The sequence below is a fragment of the Sinocyclocheilus rhinocerous genome, unplaced genomic scaffold, assembly GCF_001515625.1.
Source record: "Sinocyclocheilus rhinocerous isolate Xijiao unplaced genomic scaffold, SAMN03320098_v1.1 scaffold171, whole genome shotgun sequence".
NCBI classification, from domain to species: Eukaryota; Metazoa; Chordata; class Actinopteri; order Cypriniformes; family Cyprinidae; genus Sinocyclocheilus; species Sinocyclocheilus rhinocerous.
In genome coordinates this window covers 624387-646778 of record NW_015642206.1, presented here as the reverse complement: position 1 = coordinate 646778, position 22392 = coordinate 624387, and the positions used below count along the sequence as shown (strand labels likewise).

At 39.4% G+C, this 22392-nt stretch overlaps 1 protein-coding gene and 1 long non-coding RNA gene across 3 annotated transcripts in view; one reads left to right on the top strand and one right to left on the bottom strand.

Annotated features, from left to right (window-relative positions):
- The window catches only part of LOC107755736 (A disintegrin and metalloproteinase with thrombospondin motifs 3-like), a 107459-nt gene that overhangs the window by 29125 nt on the left and 55942 nt on the right, over window positions 1-22392 (bottom strand). For both annotated transcript variants that reach the window (XR_001641734.1, XM_016572623.1), the window contains exons 7-15: window positions 20170-20326; window positions 17311-17416; window positions 11041-11184; window positions 8835-8967; window positions 5716-5829; window positions 5486-5631; window positions 4360-4535; window positions 2385-2518; window positions 882-1005 (exon numbers count right to left, since the gene is read on the bottom strand). Coding sequence is in view for 1 of the 2 variants with exons in the window: in XM_016572623.1 (XP_016428109.1) it covers window positions 882-1005; window positions 2385-2518; window positions 4360-4535; window positions 5486-5631; window positions 5716-5829; window positions 8835-8967; window positions 11041-11184; window positions 17311-17416; window positions 20170-20326 (1234 nt within the window). In the remaining variant the exon portion in view is untranslated. The remainder of the gene's footprint in view (window positions 1-881; window positions 1006-2384; window positions 2519-4359; window positions 4536-5485; window positions 5632-5715; window positions 5830-8834; window positions 8968-11040; window positions 11185-17310; window positions 17417-20169; window positions 20327-22392) is intronic.
- LOC107755737 (uncharacterized) lies at window positions 6576-11200 on the top strand. The gene is made up of 3 exons (XR_001641735.1): window positions 6576-6606; window positions 6748-6841; window positions 11058-11200. It is a non-coding gene; the product is annotated as an uncharacterized LOC107755737 (long non-coding RNA).

Here is a 22392-nt window from a genome sequence, read left to right as displayed (position 1 = left end):
TGCATCTTGCACACTGACTTGGGTCAACTTACCCCCACCATGGGGCAAATTGAGCCACAGAAATACTTTTTTTATAAGAAGCCATATTTTAGAACCCTTTGTCATAGATACATTCTGATCATTTAAAATGATAGAAAACATCCTGAAATTACTTTAGAGACTTTCATTGTACTTCTGCATCATTTCCCTTATCTTGAAGACCACATAAGTAAAAAAAGACTAATCTTACACCACTTTCCCCTACTGTGTTTTTATAATAAAATTATGGAAAATAACTGTTGCAGTGCTGCAAAATGAATCCCGCATTTATGAGGGATTTAGGCTGTCACTCTTTGCTGCTTGTACAGGGTATATATGAGTTTAGAGGTGAGTGAATGCAATGGCCAATCACAGGTGTTTAGGAAATCAACAGATATGTCTGTGATTGGTTACATTGCTCAGTGCTACGAAAACACATTGTAAAGAATCTTGATGCGCACAGGAGCCTTTCCCAAATTTGTTTTGCCAATATCCTATTATTATAGTTTTAACTGAGGGTGCTTTTGACTGCGTGAGAAAATGGATGTGTGGCGTGAAAAGGTGTCAATTGCGTGAGTTGGCAGACCTGATTAAAGACAGCTGGTGTTTCTGAGATGTCATATCTAATCAAATAAATATATCATCATATATCAATTATAAATGAGTGAACTCAAGTCTCAAAACATCCCAGCATTATCACTTTGCTATTTTCTTTCTCACTAAAAGCAAAGTTAGCTCCAGATGTGTCCTTAACCTAAAATACTCTGAAACTTAATGACAGGGCTGCAGTCTAGAATAAAGAACTGTCTCATATAAGTAAAATACTGCACATCAATGGCCCCGGAAAGAGGAAAGTATCTTACCGGCTTTCTTAGGCACACGGGTGAAGGTTCCTTTCACAGTTCGGCAGTGGGAGTTGTCACCCCCACACACACCACACTTATCCTCCACCTTATTGGAGCCAATTTCCCTGTCACAGCCCACTTTCTGAAGAAAATGGAGAGAGAGAGAAAGAGAGGAAGATGGATATGCAAGACACACTGAGAAGAAGAGGCACAAGTTGCTATCAGAAATACTTCAAGCTTTCATCTTTGGATATGTCTGCATCTGATATCATAAAACTATAGCTGTTTGTGATGGTTTTGATGAATCTCCTGTGTTGCTATTTTGGTCACAGAAAAAAGTGTCACCAAGAAACATTTATTTTTCTTTCGAAATTACAAAATGACATTGACAAATATGAGACACACTGCAGCAGTTTGCTGAACAAAACTTTTTAAAAGGTGATATATATCTGCAAATAAATCCTAGCTTCTGTACACTAGCTGACATACTATCAATCATTTCCTCCCAAAAGCTAATCACTATGCATTGTCCATTCCATCTACAAAAATCAATGTACTTCTATCAACCCCATCCAGAGAGATCCATTCTTCAAACAACATTAATTGTGAAGTGGCACTTATCCTGTACACACTGCACTGTCAGACGCAGTTGCTATGTGACAAACCACAAAGGCAACTCACACATTTTTAACAGAAAATAGCAGGGATATACAGTGTGACAGATTTGCCTGCACTTATAATTAAAATTAATAATATGTGTAGACTCATTTTTACCTATTCAGAAGTGTATGATAAGTTTCAAACTGGTCATACATGCATTTTAGTCAACACAAGTCTGTGAGTACATTGAGCCAGATGTGTACATTAATGTCAGACAAGGTAATGTCCCCCTACACTGCATGCTGGTGTTTTGCGGCACAATTAGGGACAAAACTAAGGCAATCAATAAAAAGGGAAGATATTTTGTTTGCCCTGTGTGCATCTTGCCAGGAAGTGAATTCCCCAAAACAGAGCCCTAGCAGCTACAGACACTGACATTATTTCACCAATATTCAGATTAGTTTTAGATATCTTAATGAAAATAAAGTAAAAACTGGAAGTAAAAAATAACCATTTCTGTGCTAGTGGGAGAAAATGGCCAGCCAATGGATTGATGTCTATTTAATAAAAACAATCTCTTGTAATTATGTATTTACTGCCATTCTTGTTGTAGAACATTAAACAATTATGCAAAGATTTGTAAAGAGAACAATACTGATTTTGAAGGCGAGCCTCAACCTAAGTTTGCAAAGTTCATGGCATCAAATGCTCAAAAAAAGATATTCACTAATGATAATAAGCTATTTTGTTGCACACCATTCTATTACTGAAGTCTTACTGTGAAAAATTCTAGCAATATTAATTTTAATTTGTGCTAATGAAGTTTTAGCACTCTAGCACCAGTTCTAATATCTGAAAATGGAAGCATAAAACTATGAAAACTACTATACTTGAAACCCATAATGAAACTCAAATACTTACCACACACTCTCCACGCACACAGATGCTATATGGGTCTTTGTAAGAGCACCTTGTCCCATCATGCACCAGTTGCTTCATGTAAGCCACTTCACCTGTTTCTTTTGACTGGCAATAAAGGTGACATCTTTTGTTGGCTGAAAATATAGAAAAACATAAAGAAATATGATTTAATAAGAAAGACCGCAAAATACAGCTGGACTCAGTTATGTGCACTGTTGTCTGCTGTATTATCCAATTAAAATAATGTTATTGGAAATCATGATCATGTTCAAACAATACAACTTGTATATAATCAAGCATAGTGAGTAGTATAATATAATATACAAGTAAAATGAAAATGACTGTGCTTTTTTAACTCTTGATATCCATGTTTTGAACTAGGTCTGACATTTTCCACCTGAATAAACTCTTCAAAATGTATATACTGTAATACCATTAGCATAACTCCCTAACATTTTTAGTCAAGAGAAAAATAGCACAAAAGTTTAAAAGAATAGTTCATGCAAAATGAAAATTATATCAGCATTTTCACACCCAGACATTGTTCCAAACCTTTTATGTTCCAGAAAAGAAAAAGTCATACAGGTTTGGAATGACAGGCGTAAATGATGACATTATTTTCAGCACAGCACAGAACTGTAATGGAACACAATGAAATGAATGTATAGTGTGTGAATATTAACATGGTAATTTAGACAACACTAGGAAACCTTGTGGAAGTGATTGGTCAAGTAACTTCATTATGAAGCATGCCTTCACAATTCTGTCAGATTAATTCTACAGCTGAATAATGCACACATAATTAAAATTCATGAGAAAAATCCTACCTTATCTTAGTACTTGTAAATGCCAGCATACAGACACACACACACACACACACACACACAGACACACACACAATGAGGTAGCTATGTGCATCTCAGAAGATATTATTTTATACTTTAAAATAAAGTGATTCATATTTTTTTATTTTAAACTAAAATTAATTCATATACTTTAATTACATTTTAATGTTCATGAACTAGTGATCTGTTAAGTGATATTAAGGTTTGTATAATGAAAATATAATTAATGTATAATGAAAAACAATGAAAGTGTTCACAGAATAGCGAGGTGCCTTTTAGTGACATTTCTCAATGGCTTTAGTGTTGAGCAATGTGGGCTTTTCATTTTGTGGGTTACTCAAAATCACATTTCTCATCATACTCAAAAGTATAACAGATGTAGAAATAGCCCAAAAATAAATGGCAATGTACAGAAATTATCACATGAAGTGACTGCAGTAAGCGCAAAGTTTGACAAAAATGACACTCAGAATGACACTTTGTCATGTGAGGGCACTCTAAATGCCTTCACTTCTTGAGCTGAACACACTGAGGAAAGTGGACTTGACCACAATTGGAAATGGAATGGATGTGTTGTGGTTCTTCCAGGAGGGAGGACACATTTACAAGCTGTGTGTGTGTGTGGACAGCTAAGCTGGTCTCTGCTGATTTTGCTACACATGTCCCTGCTCCTTCAAAACACAGAGTGCCCGTTTCGTATATGTGAATGTATGGCAGAGAGAATCTGTTGTTGTCTAACTTGGTCGCCATTAAAATTAGGGCTTGACAGAATGGCGGTATATACTGTTTACATGTAAGAGCCATGAAGAAACATGGAGCAATGTGAAAATTGGATGTGACACAAAAAAGACAGGCAAGAGCCATGAACCAGTATGGTGGGGACAAGGTATTTTAGAGTTTAGTTGTATATGGCTGCCAAACAATGTGTTTCAGCAAAAGTAATATATTTCATTATATGAATCATTACACTCTCTCTTTTATGGGAGAAACACTACCAGAACAAGGCTGCTAAAATGCATTGTTGCACTCTATTTTAGTGCTCTTGGAATACCACAACAACCTGGAATGTAAATATCTGTTTGGGGAAATACTTCCCCAAATTACACTGCTTTAAAATCTGACAAACTCACCATCTGGGTGTTCGTAGGGAAGCCAGTGGTGTTTGGCATTCTGGTATTCAAAGTGGGAGTTGCGAAGTTGGCATTGCTGAGCTCTGAAGTCCTCAAAGTGTTTGGGGCAATCATCTATGTTACACAGCTGGTACTCATAGTTCACCCCTGGACAGTCCTGACCTCCATTAGATGGACTAACAGATAACAGATAATGTTCAAACAAAGGTCACCGAATTACTTAAAAAAGCAGTCAATAACCAAGGTTAATCAAAACAAAGTTCACTTCAATGAACAAGTCTGGCACAAACAGATATTAGAAACACATCTATGCCTTCTTTCACCAAATAAAATATTTAGATCTGGATTCAGACAACCTAATCGAGGTTTGGATGGAACGCAAAAGATGTATTACATTTTTACAACAGTTTAATGTCTGCATCTTTCATTAATAAGCCTAACTTAAAATGTTCAATCATGCATATTTTCTGTAAGTGCGAGCATCTGCTCAACTCGAATGCCATTTAACAAGTCCTTAACAAACACTCCTCAAAACTAGCACACTAATGAGCTGGCAATAAAAAAAGATCTAAATTCCTATCTCTCTTGCTTCCTTAATTCTCATAGCATGCATGCAAATTAAGAAGCAGCCACTCATTTGACCGGCACAAAAAATACTGTCTCCTCAAAAAGAAAATTACACTTACACAGCAAAGATGGCAGCTCCTCTGATTAAAAACACCATGTGCAGTTGTTTCTCAATAAAAGAGATTTATGAATGTAAACAGGTAATCAGACCTTTTCATACTTTTATAAAATCTCTATCATTACAAGTAAAATGAGCAGGCCCAATGCAGAGGTTATCTGGTTTGAAATATTAAAGTTATTGGAACAATACTGATATAAAGGACAAACTAGCCTTTATATCAGAGGAATGCTAAGGTTGTGATTGACCTTTCATCTCATTGGGTAGAATCAAACATGTTCACCCCTGCTGCCTGTATGCTTTATTTCTAGACCGTACTTTTTATTTCAAAGAAACTGCAACCATCCATATGATGATGACTGAATCTGATTATGGAAAGTAGACTAGGGAGCAAGTGATCTTCATTAGCAATTATGACTGTGAGTACAGTAGATAACATACGCAGGGTTGTTGCACTGGCGGGTTCTGAAGCAGACACCCGTCCCGCAGGAGCGAGAGCAGGAGCCATACTTGCTCCAGGCACTCCAGGCTCCATCTTGCTTCACTTGGTTGGCATTCTTCCACATGCAGTGACCTTTGTAGCACCACTATGAGGGGAAGGAGTGAGACAGAATCAAATTGGCAACAACAGGACAAAGTAGGCCTAGCAAAATGTGGACACATTAAATTACCTTCCCAGGTGCACATTCAGTGCCGTCCAGTGGAGGCCCTTTTTTAGTCTTGCAGAAGTAAGGGTTATCTGGATGACTGCACCACAGCTGCTTGCATGGATCAAATGTTCGAAACTGTAGAGAGAGAAAAGCAGTCCATGGTTGGTTGCTTGGCATTCTAAGAGAGAGTGTTAGAGAGAATTAAATGGCGAGACAATTTTTAAAGAATTTTGAACTCTTTTGGCCAAGCTACAATACCACCAGAGACAAGCCCTGACAATCATTTTCCTCTTAGGAACGTGCTTGAGATTCGAGGAAAAAAAATTTAGATTTTCCCTCGAGGCTGCCAGTGGCACTCTGAAGCTATAGTGTTACTGCTAGACACCCAGGAAATTAATCTGAGAATGGAAAAAAATAATTTTGTTTACTGCAAATGACACATTGAGTACGTTCTTATCGTCCGATAGTGCCATTTGAGCCAGGTGAGATACCACAACAAAAAAGAGCATATATGTTCAGGCTGAAGGGACGAACAAGTATACATCAGTATTTCAGAGTCAGTCATTGCATGCCCCCTGACACTATGTCTACACCAGGTGCATAGGTGGAAATCCCAGGGGGGTCGGGGGGGACAGGACCCCCCATCTGAAGATTGTCCCCCCTAAAAATATGATTAAAAACCATGCTTTGTATTGTAAATAGCAATGTTTTATACTTTAAATAATTGTGTAAGTAGTAAAACAACACCAACGCAAACGGGGCAAAAATGCATTTTAATTTTAGAAAAATTTTAAGTCTCCCCCTCCCTTGCCTCACAGTGCTTTGGTCCAAATGCCTGCTTTCCTCTTTTACGTCACCTAAACAAACACAAATCCGGTGAGAGAGAACAAAGTCAATAGTTGTGGAACTCCAGTAAGTAAGGCTGTCAAGGCTATTTTATTCACTTAAATATAGGATGAAGTGATTATTTTCTCTTTAATACAGATGATGCCAATTTATTTTGCGATGAGTCCACTATGCTAGCAATAATAACGTTACCTGCTTGACAAATAGTAATGTCTACAATGGACATGACCGCTGTCGCGGCGCAACCACAGCAGCTTGAAGGTGTCTAATTTGGCACGGTCTCCCTGCTACACCATTAGAAGTAAGGCTTTCCTCTGTGTATACATATGCTTACAAGTACAATTTTAGCTGTATTATTTGTATCCCCTTCAAAAATTGCTCTTGAGAAATTTTATGTTTATTGTCCCCCCAACTGTTAGATGAAATGTACACCCCTGACCAGGTGTGACCGATGTCGCATTGCACCGCAATAGCTTGAGCCAGTCTACATTTGTCCTGTTGTCAGAAGACAGAATCACTGATTATAATTGGGTTCTATTGGCTTTTATTGCATCGCGCTGCTATTCTGCTTAATTCACCTCAGCTGTGGTTTCTACACAGTTGTTTGCTGGTATAAAGCACATCAGATGCATATGTTGTATAATGTCATTTTCATGACCATCGGTCACAATTAACCAAATTAAATTAATTTTTTTAATGTAAAAAGGCAACAGTAATTTATCACTAAATTTACAGGGGTTTGATTATGACAAATTAATGTGATTCGGAATGCAAGTGAAGATAATTTCAGAAATTACACTGTTGTCCTTCAGAGGCTGATACACACACAGCTGCACTTCTGTTCACTACTTTTTCTTTTCATTAAACACAGCAGGAGTATGTAACACACATATTGCAATACAAAGGATCTAAATAGTATTTTGCAGGATATTTTTTCTTGGGGAAAAAAAACAGAAATGTAAACAAATAATTAAAATGGCAGTCTGGAATACAAGACTGGGAGAGGAAACTAATAGATGACAGCTGAAATACAAGGTTCATGTCTGAGTTCTGTACTTCACCAAAATAGTGCTGCTTATTAGCAATGCCGTGTGGAGTAGAAAGGCTCAGACATACGGTTAATAAATGGACGGATGTGCCCAGGGGAGACATGGCATTATATTGTAGGCATAGACAGGGACGACTGTTTTTGTAAAATGAACTTCCATTTAAAGTCTCTTGGCAAGCAACTGGACTAAAGGATATCAGTTGTCTTTAGCTCTGTCACTGGCTCAAGACTTTATGTCTTTTATGCACTGCACTCTAGGTGAAGCCAATTTCAATTAATGAATATACTTCTGTCATGTTATTAAAGTTGCCATTAAATGAAAATCACCCAATCTATTTTTTAAATGCAAGTTATTGACTTTTTTATTGTGAATAATTAATGTTTGCATGTTTCTTTATCCTTTCACTGACTTTTTTTATTTTAAATGTCATAAATAAGCTTTTTTGCACCTTACCTTTTTTGTACAACAAACTCCTCAGAGAGCTAATTAAAATGTCCCTCTGCAGATGGGAGAAGCAACAAGTAGTTGCTAACAAATATTTTGTTTACAAGCCCATTACAAATTGTTTCTAGCGACACTGACAATTGAGCCACTATCATCATGTCTTCAGAGAACCAACTGCTTAAAGCATGATTAGTGGGTCATAGAAGGTTTCATGGGTATGTAAGTTTTTGCTGGGCTGTGGTGCACAGCTTGGCACAGATTGTTTAGGCATGACAGAGAGGCTGGGAGGAAAGATCACAGCATGCTGTTCTTGTTTACTAGTGTTACAGCCTTTGATGACAGAATACCAAACATCTTGCCATCTGCTGGTTCTCAGTGTCAGGCCATAAACCAGGTGTGAGGGTCTTTTCCTTGACACCGTACATGTGATTGGGACTTTGCAGCACCTATTAATTTCACACTTGAAAGTGTTTTGGACTGAGGGTTTGGGGGGTTAACAGAACATAAAAGAACATATTTAGCTTTGAAACTGAGTAATTCAAAGGCCAGAAACTAATACAGAAATATTATAACAGACACATGTCTTTCTTTAAATGTTCTCATTCATAAATGAAACCTGGCATTGAAATATTTTTAAAAATATCTAAAGCACTTCCAACTAAATGACCTTGGACAGAGACCTGAACGAGGCATTAGTTAAAATAAAAAAAATAAAAAAATAAATAACATTTTGGTGCTTGGTTTAATGACTGAGATTTATCAGATCTGTCAAGGGAGAATATAGCCTCTAGCCATACTCACTGAAGTACAGATTTTGTATCCAACTCCAAAATCAAAGCGACACTGCTCATCCATGGAGTAATTAATGCCAGGTAGTTCAGGGAGCTGCGGCCAGTCATGTTTGAAGGGATCGTCCAGCAGGCAGTCATATGAACTGTGAAAAACAAACAAAGTTTCAACAGTTGTTTAAGGACACCTAATAAATGTTTTAATGTAAGAACCCATAAACTTTGGAAGCCACTTCTAAAGTCAGTAGCAAATGGTAAGCCTAAAGTGGACATATGGTGTACTGAAAATGAGCCTTGTACTGTACATTCTAGATGATTCATATGATTCATATCATTAAAAGGCTCATACTGAACACTCAAAGAACTGAATCAATCACACTTCCTAATATCCATGCAATAGATAATTTACTGTAAATGTTCAAAATCCTGAAGTGCTGAGTGAAGTGCTGAGTGAGGCCAGAACATGCGGAGAAAGTGCTTTCAAATTGTCAACCCATGAAGAGATTTGGAACTTCAAAAGTCTCCTTAGAGATTTTCTTCTCCCACTGGCTAATTTAAGCTGAGGCCGACGATGAGCTTCTCAAGCATATCCAGTGAAAATGAAGTCTTTTATTATTAGAAATAAATCTGAGTCTGCTCTTAATCATCAGCATTTCTTTATGAGCACTGTTCAGGTTAAAGTTTATGCAAGAGTTGAGTTGTGAGTTAAAAAAAAAAAAAAAAGAGTACAAATAAAATGTATTGGTAAATGCAGGTGCATACCCCATTTAAAACGAATCGATTTTCTTGGTGTAAATGGAAAAATCATTACTGGATACTGCTCAAAGGCTACCGGGAATAGTGACCACTTTAAACTCAATAGACAATGCTGAAAAGGCTTTTCCTGTCATAGAGAGCTACTCAACATCTCACTTGTATTAGCCTCAGTAAGTTGCCAAGATTCATGGGTAATTTACATCCCATCAGCCCTTGGCCATGACAGGATTAGACCCTGAACATGGAGCAGAATATAAATTCAAAAATCCTTAAGTGGCACTAGATGTCTTCTGAACAGATTGAGTGCTCAAATGAATAAATGACCTCAAATTGAGATGTTTATTACAGAAAATCAGCAGAAATCCCTTAGCCTAGAATATAACATATATAACGGGTCTCCATTTGCAGTTGGATAACACCATCTCATTAATTAAAGTTTTTTTTCCCTTTGATAATTCATATTTTTATGCTTGTCTTTTCTTAAAGGTATAGTTCAGCTGAAAATAAAAATTCTGGTTTTGTTTCATATGTTTCGTCCATATACTGATAGTCAGTGGGTCCAAAACAGCTCTGAACCCCATTTTATTTTATTTTAGACATTTTTCAAATTATGTTTTTTTGTGTGTGTGTGTTCCACAGAAGAAAGAAAGTCAAACAGGTTTGAAATTACATGAGGGTGAGTAAATGATGCAAAAATTGCATTTTTATGTGTAGTATCTCTTTAAAGAAAAAAAGAGTACCTTTTTACATTATTTATCATATAAACAATGACTTCAAAGTGTCCCAGGTGCAGAACACAACATATCGGTCTGTGAAACAAACCATGAATGTCCATTTTTGTGTGTGCGTGTGATTTGTTTTTCATCAAAGTACCCATGCAGATGAAACAGTTATCTGTTCAAATATGCCATATTATTTAAAAATTGTCTGGCTATGACTTCAAATGAGGTTCAGACTCAAAACAGAAATTAAAAAGAGCTCAAACACATTTGTAAAGTGCTTCTTATAAAAACAAAACCATTGCACAATTTAGTTAATATGCTGTTGGAACAATGGAGCAAATACCATCATCTTCATGGCTAAAGCAGCAATTATGGGTTGCATTAGAGTTAATCCTCGTTGGTCACACTGCTTGTAAACTGAAAGATATCACAACAACCCACTGTCCAGTTAAATTAAAGCCCTTTGATCTCACCTTTCTACTCTCTCGCAGCAAGCAACCATTTGGTGACTAATTCAGGTAAACAAACAGTCAACTGACCCTAAGGTGACACCAAACAAAGCAGAGCTCCAGTCAAAACAAGGGCCAATATTTACGCTCAAGTAACCCATGAGCAATATACATCATAGGCATACCTGTGAGGAGACACATTTCTATTTAAAATATGCACATAAGTTCAAGGCCTTCCAGTTTTTTTAGATAAAACATAGTGAGGTATGAGAAGAGAGAAGTGTGAACTCACTTAATGTATCTCTTCAGCTCTTGCCCACTGCACATCGACCAGTGGTAGCGGTGGAAGGCTGCTTGCACCAGAGGGGCCATGACACTTCCCATGGCTGTTTCGTCACCGCAGCGGTTGCCCTGACCATCATGCTCCATTCCCATCCTACAGATAAGGCATGATTATGGTAAGCAGGAACATTTGAGTGCAGCAATGGCCAGAAGTAACATTTTCTACTCCAATTAGCATAGTTAAATCTATATAAGGCACACACCTCCGGCGCATCCCAGCTGTATAACTGGGTATGAAATTACAATATGACACTGTGACCTAACCAGACAAGACACAACAAAGCAATGAAAGCTATGTTTTTAATGTTAATCTAAATCTTTTGACTAACTAACTATGACATATTGTTTTGTCAGTCGTTTTGGTCATTTTTGCAGCACTGCAGTAGGTAGTCCACACTGGAAACCTGTTCATCAAAGCTACATTTATTTGATCAAAAATACAGTAAAAACAGTAATCTTGTAAAATATTATTGGAATTTAAAACAACTGTTTTATATTTTAAGAGCTAAATTAGTTAGCAGCCATTACTCAATCATTATCACATGATTTTTCAGAAATCATTATAATATGCTGATTTGCTGCTCAAGAAACATTTCTAATTATTATCAATGTTGATGCGCTGCTTAATATTTTTGTGGATATCATGATACATTTTTTTCTAGATTCTTTGCTAAAGTTCAAAATTACTGCAGTTATTTGAAATAGTAAAGATATGACATTTCTGCCACTTTTGATCAATTTAATGTCTTTCAAATCTTATTGACTCCAGAAGTGCATGTCAGTCTGTAGGTTTTTAAATTTCTGCATAACTGACAATGAACTATCATTTATTTAATGAGAAAATATATTCTTACATCACAAATTTCAAACAGATGGAGAAGTTTGCGCAGGGATTGATGTGAAAACCGGAAGGATGGAGGCTTAAGAGGGAATCAATACTATGCGGCTGCCAGCCAGAAAATGATGATCTCTGAGGCCCTGACATCTCGCTTTGAATTAAATAAAATGTTATTTCAGTCTGTGCTAATACCAAAATAAATCAAAGTCTATAAGTAGTATAGTGTTGAGGTGCAGTAGAGTAATGATGGTTTACCAGTCTTTGCCATGTGCGCAATGAAAACTGGATAACAGCATTTGAAAAAAAGAGATAAACAGATAGAGACAGAGACGTTTGAGAGGGTAAAGTCCTCGACAATACTTTCAATATGGAGAAGATAAGGAGGTTGACTCCATGACTAATCTCTGAGTAGGTGGTGAGTTTTTCTCTGAAACCCTTTTGAATGTTAGATGCCTACAGACTTTAAGCAACTGTTGTCAAAAGAGGAATTGAAACCCACAAAAGGGACCTGGCAAGGCTGATTAGGCTTGCTAAAACAGTAGCCAAGGACTATTTAACATGAGCTCAAAAATTAACATTAGGGATGTTCTTTTTCTATCATCCGTTCGGTATCTCACGATGGGAACGCCTCAGGTGTGACCAACTGCGGAAGCACCAATTACACCACGTCTGTCAGACTGACAGACCAATTGCTGCAGCGATCAGGGAGTCTCGCCTCCCTGGTATATGACCCACTGCAGCCCGCTGCCGCATCATTCTCGCTTGCTTCCCTGTGAAGATTGATCAACTGACGCATTATCGGATTTACCGTTCAACTGTTTACTGACGAAGCCGGCTGGTGACGTTGCAAACGCATCAAATCGTATATAGCTGTTAGCTGGGTATCTTTTTCTCATGCTGGGAAAACGTGGGAAAACGTCCGCATCAAGGCGAAATTTCTCCACTCTCGGGAATAAACAGCCTGTTTTCAGATTGAATACGATTTAGTTTGTGTTGGATACAGGGAAAATATTAAAATAAAATAACTCTGCGTACCACTGCTCCGGGGGGTAAACCTACACGTCACAGTGAGAGTTTACCTTACGAAGAAGGTGAAGAGAGTTATGGCCGCAGCTAGAAAGGCAGATAGCTCGGCGGGAAAGATGCTCCCCCTCGCATGTGCTCGTGTGGTCTATGGATCTCAGCTAAGGATTCACATCCTCATTGTATAACATGTTTGGATGTCAAGCATGCCCAAGCTGCTATATCTACCCCAGAGGGCTGCTCTATTTGTTCTAGTTGTCCTGAAAAAACCTGTGAGAGGAGACTCAGGGTGGCAATAGCAGGAAACCAGGACCCATGCTTCTCCTCTCAGACTCAGCCCAGAGAGGAGACAGCTAAGCAGCCACAAGAGCCTAGTACCTGGGGTGATATCATGGATGTACAGGCTCCTGATCTGCCCCCCCCCCTCTTCGGTGATGCCCTTGCGGGTGTGACAGGAGAGGATGACGATGATGATGAGGAATTATCCCCCATCTTCTAGAGGATGATGAAGAGGAGGAGGAGGATGCCATCCTCCCTCCTAATGCATCTCGTCCACCAAGCAACCAGAGTGGGGAGCCCCCAACTTTCCCTGCTGTTGAGTTAGACTTGTTGGAAGTTTGCCGCAGGGCATTGGCCAAACTTTCCATTGACCGGCCCTCTCAGCAGGTTGGTCAAGGGACAGAAAGGGATCTCTATGATGGTAAGAGACTGCCATCATGCCTAGCGCCGGTTAGACAGTTCAGCGCAGCTGTCCCGGCATGCATGGCGGAGATGAAAAGACACTGGAACAAACTGTTTTCCCACTGTTTGCCTGTTAAGAATTTTGCACGACTTGACTTTCAGGATATGGGGGAGCTGGGGTTAGCTGACCCCCCTCCGGTGGAGCACTCAGTAGCTAACCATCCACATCCAGGACGCAGGGCAGCGTTTTCGTCTGCGGGCGCCACACTGCCTGGGAAAACGGAATGGTTTTCAGCCTCGGTTTTTCAAAAGATATATCAATCCTCTGCTTTGGCCGTCAGGGCACTTAATGTGACATCTCTTCTGACAGCATACCAGGCAGAGCTGTTGGAGGAGATGGGCCGTCAGCTGGATACAGGCTCTCCACAACCAGCCCTTTGGGAGGAGATCTGTTTGATTGCCGATCTGAACCTCCGCACATCACGTGGGACAGTTCAGAGCTGTGGCAGGAGTATGAGGCTTGCTGTGGTGGGAGAAAGAGCGTTGTGGCTCAGTCTCTCAAGTGGATTTTCTGAATGCCCCCGTAGGTCCCAAGGCACTGTTTGGTTCGACTGTCATGGCCATGCGCCAACAGTGTGACTTGAGAAAGAAAGAGGTAAACTATCTGGGTCTCAGACTGAATTCAGTGCTATACTGAGTGTTCTTATCAGAGGAACGCATCAAGTCATTCCACAGCTGCATTTCTCTTTTTCAGAAAGGGAGATCGGTTCCTCTCAGGATGTGTCTAAGGTTACTGGGGCTGATGGCCTCCACAGTGGCCGTAATTCCCCTGGGGCTGTTGAGAATGAGAGAATTTCAGCGCTGGACAGCGACTCGGAGCTCGCGCCTCAGAGAGTGACAGAGGAGAGTGTGAGGGCTTTACATCACTGGAGAGCCCCCTCCTTTCTCAGGAAAGGGACTGTGTTAGGTCCGATCACTCTAAGGAAGGTAGTGATGATGGATGCGTCTCTTAGGGGCTGGGGTGCAGTGTTCAAAGGCAGAACGGTGAGGGGGGTGTGGTCTCCTTCGCAGAGGGAAAACCACATGAATTACCTGGAACTACTAACGGTGTGCCTAGCCTTAAACCACTTTGTTTATTTCCTTTTTTTCATGTGCTGATCAGATCAGACAACACAACGGTGGTGGCTTACATAAACAGACAGGGGGTCTGCGCTCCCGACAGCTTCACAGTCTAGCTCACAGACTAATTGTGTGGAGCAGCACTCGGTTTCTGTCGCTTCGTGCAACACACGTGCCGGGAACAATGAACAGGGGGGGCGGATCTGTTGTCCAGAGGAAATCCCCATTACGGAGAATAGGCACTTCACCCACAGGTGGTGATTTAGTTGTGGCAGAGATACGGACAGGCTGCCGTAGATCTCTTCACATCGTGCGTAAACGTGCAGTGCCCTCTGTTTTTTTACCTAGCGGGAGAAGATATACCACTGGGTGTGGATGCTTTAGCCCACCCGTGGCCTAACACATTGTTGTACGTGTTTCCCCCGCTGAGTCATATCGGGCCAATATTACAAAGAGTATGGGAATTCAGACATTCACTGATTCTGATTGCACCGTATTGGCCGGGTAAACTGTGGATAGTGGAAATAATTCCACTTCTTTACGATCAACCCTGGCCTCTCCCGTTGCGCAGGGACCTTCTTTCTCAGGCGAACGGGGAGATATTTCATCCCGCACCCCACAAGGTAGCTCTGTGGGCTTGGCCCATGAGGGATGAATTTAGATGCCATCGGGTTACCCTATAACGTGATTGACACAATTCAGAGTGCGAGGGCAGCCTCCACACGCTCTCTGTATGGTCATAAATGGAGAGTGTTTGAACGGTGGTGTGCAGAGAGGCATATTATTTTGTTCTTATGCTCTGTATCGGATGATCTTTGCTTTCTGCAAGAACTATTGGATAAAGGTAGAGCCTTTTTGATTGTAAAGGTCTATCTTTCAGCTATTTCAGCATGTCATGTGGGGCTGGATTCGGGAATGATAAGTCAGCACCCCCTGATATGTCGATTTATGTCAAGTCCGGTCACTAAATCCCTGATCCCATCCTGGGACTTAACAGTGGTTCTGGATGCGCTCTCGCAGCCTCCTTTTGAACCATTAGAGGGTATTGATTTGCGGCGTCTTTCTTTAAAGACTCCTTTGTTGATCGTTCTCACTACAGCAAAGTGCATAAGTTAATTACACGCTTTGTCATTACATCGGTCCTGTATGCAGTTTGATTCGGATGGATCAAAAGTTACATTAAGAACTAACCCGGCATTTGTTCCCAAGGTCAGGGACACAACAGGAGCAAATAGATCTGTGGAATTGTTAGCGTTCTCACTGCCTTTTTCTTCCTTAAGAGGAAGAGTGGTTACACTGTTTATGCCTGGTGCGCTCTTTGAATGTTTATGTGCAGAAGGCAAGACTGTTATGAAGGAGTAATCAGCTCTTCATCTCTTGGGCTGACAATAAACGAGGGAGTCCTATTTCATGTCAGCGGCTTTCTCACTGGGTGGTAGATGCGATTGTAATGTGTTACAAGAATGCAAATTTACCACCTCCACCTCAACTTTGCGCCCACTCCACACGAGGAATGGCCACATCCTGGGCTATGTTCAGAGGAGTTTCTATTCAGGACATTTGTGCTGTGGCAAGCTGGGCATCACCGCACACATTTGTGAGATATTATAGATTGGATGTGACAGAGTCATCTCTGGCTCATTCAGTGCTCGGAGTGGGAGCGGTGCCTGATATGTAATGCACCTCATTCAGGGCATACTCACATATTTTAGAATTCAGTAAACACATTGTGCTTGTATTCACTGTATTATATTATGAACTGCATGATGTTTGCTCGAGCATTAAAGCCATGATCACTTGTTTATCACCATCCTATGTTGCGTCTGTTCATACAGCATTATCTGCAATACGGGAGTGGTCTATATCCCATAGTGAGATGCCGAACGGATGTTAGAAAGAGAATGTTAGGTTACTTGCACAACCCCGGTTCTCTGATAACAGAAGTGAGGTATCTCACCTCACCACCCTTCTTGCAGACTACATGGTGAAGAAGTTGTGCGGAGAATGATGCAGCAGCGGGCTGCAGTGGGTTATATACCAGGGAGGTGGGACTCCCTGATCGCTGCAGCGATTGGTCTGTCAGTCTGACAAACGTGGTGTAATTGCTACTTCCGCAGTCGGTCACGCCTGAGGCGTTCCCATAGTGAGATACCTCACTTCTGTTATCAGAGAACCGGGGTTACGCAAGTAACCTAATGTTTCAAACAATGTAAGAGACTGACTTTGTATAAAGGAGGATAGTAAGGACAAAGTATCATCAAGTATCCCGACATCTTTCTCTATTAAATAATATCCTCAAAAGATAAGTTCACTTGTATGAGACATTGAAATTTTTGTATTACTCTGAATAGAGCACTCACCTTGAGAGCATAAAGGACATTAGCTATGGGAATTCATCTGAAAACATGCATTTCTTGTGGTTTATAAAATCAGTATCAAAACATTTTTTTAATTAAAATGAGAAACCACAAATATCGACTGTAGTGACATAAAACACTTTACAAAAGTTAACAGCAAGCTGAAAGGCTGAAAAGCACCTGGTCACATTAAAAAACCTACACATGTCCTGTCTCATGGGCTACAACAAAGGCAGAAGAGAAGCCGTCTTCATGATTGAGGGTGCAGCTGCGGACAGGGTGGCACATCCCGGTGACAGGGGCATATCCTGAGAGTGAGTGAGTGACAGAGACAGACAGAGAGGATGAAACAGTTACTAGGGTTTATTTATTCTGTCATAACTTGGGACTACATTCGAACAGCTTGCTGCTTAGTGTAATTGTAAAACTTTAAGCAGAGTGATGCTGACAACAAAGAGCTGTCCATCAGAATTAGATTATTTTTAATAAATTTTTTTTTTTCATTTGTTTTAGCCTGTTCTCTGGAGTTATGACATGTAATGACCCTGTAAAGCCTGACACATAAAATAATAGTCTGAAATGCCTATTTATTTTAAATTAAACAGTTTACAGAACATTTAGACAAAATTTAGAATGAATGAATGAATGAATGAATGAAAAATCATATTTGATACTTTAGGCTTTTATAGTTCTTAGAGTATGATATGGGAGAATATGGAGCTCATACTCCAGGAGGAAATAAACTATTCTATACAAAAGGCCCAAACTGAGCAAAAATAACTATTTATTTATTTATTTATTTTCATTGTGGGGGTAAAACATAATGCAATGCAATAAAGTTATGATTGAGAGATGTACAAATACCTGAAAACTCAAATTTTTCTCAAATGCTTGATGCATCATATTAGACACTCACATTTTAACATGATTTAAATTATCATGTTAATTATCTATGCCTAACAAGTACGCATAAATTTCTTCAATCTAGTATGTGTTCTTCTTGAACTATTGCTAACAATATAAAATGTATTTTTCAGTAAAGATTTATTTATCAGTAAATATTTCACAGCAAAAGGGTATGCGTACCACAACGTGACAATTTTAAAATTATACTAAAAGGCATTTTACTTGCTAAAAAAGTATAAACTATCAACAATAAACTATCAAAGTATAAACACAATAGTACATTGTGTTAACAGGTTTTTAAGCACAGTTTTGATCATAATTTAGAAGCCTTAAAAATGTGCCTATCAAATGTGATACAGTAGGCTTTTTAGGATTAACAATTCAAATCCACATTTGAAATACCATTTATTAGAGGGGCAGAGTCCCATATGTGTCCGTATGTGCCAAAACAATGTGACCTGCCATCTGTCATTACACCATATTTCATTGTGTTGAACAAAAACAGTTCTAGTATAATACAGTGAAGTGCATGTGTAATTGTTCTACTTACAATCTGGCATGCACTCAAGAACAATAAATGACAAACAAGTGTCAAATATATATATAAATATATAAAATTCAGATAAAATCCAAAAGAGTGATGTGAAATGTGAATGATTCTTGTTCATGGCAACTGTTGTGCAAAGTGATTTGGATAATTGCGCTGGTTTTTAGGGGGGGGAGGGGGTAGTGTCATGTTAAAATTAACATGTAATGCAAAAACATTCACCATAGCAGGATTTATATGTTCCTCAAAAAGTAAGCACTGATGCTCTTTAAATTTTGCTTTATTTGTTTGAGCATTCTGATCAGTCAAACACAAAAACACTGGCTGAACAAGGCCTGAGTTTGGGACCTGTTCAAACAATCCACTTACTTACTCCTTTGATTTACTGTCAAAGGAGTTCACCCAAAAATGAAAACTGTCTTCATTTACTCAGCCTCATGTCATTCCAAACTTGTATGACTTTCTTCTGTGGAACATACTTTCAAGAACGATGGGGTCTAAAACAGAATTGGACTCCACTGACCTTCTTTAAGACATTCTTCTTTAATGTTACACAGAATAAAAATTCAAACAGGTTTGGAAGTTAATTTTTTAGTTCATTTTTGGATAAACTAAAGCTAAAACTCCAAAAGTAAAACTAAAAAATACATTTTTCAAAAAGAGTGAGTGGCACTGAGAAGTGCATTATAATTCAAAGCAGGCAGCAATATGCTTTAAAAAACGCTTCTTTCAGTGCAGTATTCAGTGTGAAACAGTATATTGTGACGGGTATCAGACCACAGGGACTTTGGCTATGTTTGTTCAATCACAAGCACCATGCACCACTAAGAATGAAACAATCCTTTGATGCAAGCCTACAAAACTGTGACAGATGCCTGACTGAAGAGCTCAGTTCTTAAGCTACATTCATATTTGGTGTCACTAGGCCAATAAAGCACATCGGATCTGATTAGCTCAATATCGCCACTGCCAGACACTGAATGCATTGCAGGTGGATGGAGAGGCCAAAGAGCTCTTCTCGGATGATTAGTGAGGGCCGTGAGTACATACAGTGGCATGATAAGGGAAATGTGAGAGTAGCAGTGACAGCATAAACACTTCATGCTGAGATCAGTGCTCTTCTCAGGAAAAGCTTGAGTTTTCCTGTCAGGCTGAATAGATGTCAAATGTGCACCGTGTGAACTTTGTCAGTGCTGAAGGAGATATGCTTTGAGAGGACTGATGCTTCAGCGGCCGCCTCCAGCCTTAGACAACAAAATCCCCTTTTCCTATGTGCTTATGTAAGTGTGCTTTCATGTCTCTCTGCTATCCTTTTCCAATGCTGTGAACTTCTTTACAAATCAACAATCTGTCTAAAGAAGAGCTTGTACACCAACCAGCATTCTGTCAGGCTGGCATTTCGTACAGCATTGATGAGGTGCTGACAGAATCCCATGGGGACTGCAAGGTAGCATTAGAGAGATAGAGAGAGAGCGAGAGAAAGACTGACCTTTTTCACAGTATGAACATATTTAAGACATCTGGGTTTGGGTGTGGAAAACGCTATAGGACATGACAGGGTTGAAAATGTTTGGAAGTCACAGGCATGTCAAAGACCAAAGGTCAAACCTTGCATGCCAGTGGGGCCGAAGCCTTGCCGGGTCAAGAAGATGGCGTGGTCGTGATGCTCAGAGTGCTGTGGATCCTCTTTCTGTTGGATGACTGCCCAGCGGCACACGTTTTCCAGGCTTCGCGAAGGGTTGCCACCCTCAATGAGACTGATGGACTGAGAAAAAGATTAGAGGCTCATTAGGGGACACTTGCAGCATTCATTAATCTATAAAACACCTTAAACTGACTCACATCGATCACTGTGGGTCTGTTTATTTAACGTCTTCTAGATAAACTCCTGTTTACAAATAGTCAAGGAAGTAGCTGAGATCATTGAAGCTGAAATTCAAACCTTTCTATTTGTAAATTACAGTGAAATATACTAAAATCCATTTTGTGCATTGCTTCTTTTTTCTACTACATTTCAATTATTAATCACATTAATATGTATTTCCAGTGCAGAGGACAAACCATGTTGCAAACCATGTTGTACGCAATTATTTGTGTATTACAATCTAGACATGAAATTACCTCTGTGTATTTGTGAACTGTATTATAAGCTTACAAAATATTTATGTGTTATTGCATGGAAGTGTAAATGGCTGTTTACATTAGAGAGAGGTTTTGATACTCTCATAATTGGACTAAAATAAGAGGCTAGACTGCAGACAGTTGTTGTGCTCTTCCTCAAAGCTAATTATTTCACATTTTTCAAAACTGTGGTGATAAGTGACCTGTGCTGAAATGGGGGAGGGCTTTTAGTCACATTAGGTTTAGTGGGGGAAAAAACCTGTCACATATAACCCATTTAAGACTCTTGGGCAACTAAACTTCTCTTTTTCCATCTGTAATTATTTTTTAGGTCACTACGGATGTTTTAAAAACAACTGGCGTACTAGTAGCAGGGGTGTGAAGTAACGAATTACAAATACTCACGTTACAGTAATTAAGTGGGGAAGTCGTGGGGAAGTTTTGGGGAAGTCGTGGCCTAATGGTTAGAGAGTCGGACTCGTAACCCAAAGGTTGCAGGTTCGAGTCTCGTACCAGCAGGGATTGTAGGTGGGGGGAGTGAATGTACAGCGCTCTCTCCCACCTTCAATACCACGACTGAGGTGCCCTTGAGCAAGGCACCGAACCCCCAACTGCTCCCCGGGCGCCGCAGCAAAAATGGCTGCCCACTGCTCCGGGTGTGTGTTCACGGTGTGTGTGTGCACTTTGGATGGGATAAATGCAGAGCACTAATTCCGAGTATGGGTCACCATACTTGGCCACATGTCACGTCACATTTCACAAGTAGTTTTTACCAGTAATTGTACTTTTTTGAGTAGTTTAAAAATTGTGTACTACTTTTGATTCTTTGTAACGAATCGAACACATACAGCTTTCAACTGTGAGACAGGAATTAAACTTCATGGAATTAAAGATACATATAATTTATAAAACGCACATACAAATAAATTAAACATTTTTCATTTGCATTATTGCTATCCAACTTTTTCTTGCCGTAAAAATGGGCGCGGCCGTTTGTAAATTCTATGGGTCTAGTTTCGAATCTCATCCGCGTCCAGCTATTTTTAGCTGTACAAAACCGCTGCTTTTGCTGCTTGATATTGAAAATTGGTGTGTCCTACCCATGGGTGTGAAGTAACGAATTACAAATACTCACGTTACAGTAATTAAGCAGTAATTGTACTTTTTTGAGTAGTTTAAAAATTGTGTACTTTTACTTTTACTTGAGTACATTTTAAGTGCTGTATCGGTACTTTTGCTCCGCTATTTTCCTCCTTATGTGGTCGTTACATGATTATTTTTATTTTATTTTTATCCATCAACGTGATTGGCTAGAGAGATAGTAATAGGTCTCGTGACTTTCGTCAAATCAAATTGTGCATAGAAAACTTTAACCGCCAACTGTTTGTCATGGCTGCTGGAAGTGCAGTCTTCAAGCATCAATTCAGTCGCATCTAAATATGTTAAGGTAAATTTCGGATTTCTGCTTACTAAATTTCTAATGGTGTTTGTATTTGCACTGTTCTAAACATTAATATTTTACGTGCAACAGCAGCGTGCTGTCTCAGTGGCCTTACACATGATTTTAAACAAATTTTTTCAAACTTTATGATTTAAATGGGGATGATTGTACTGAGAATAACTTTCATCTTTTCTTCAACTGAATACTGTTTCTGTGCTGTTTTGATGTGTTTTAAAGAGTTGGCAGTCAAAATTTAAACTGCTGGATGA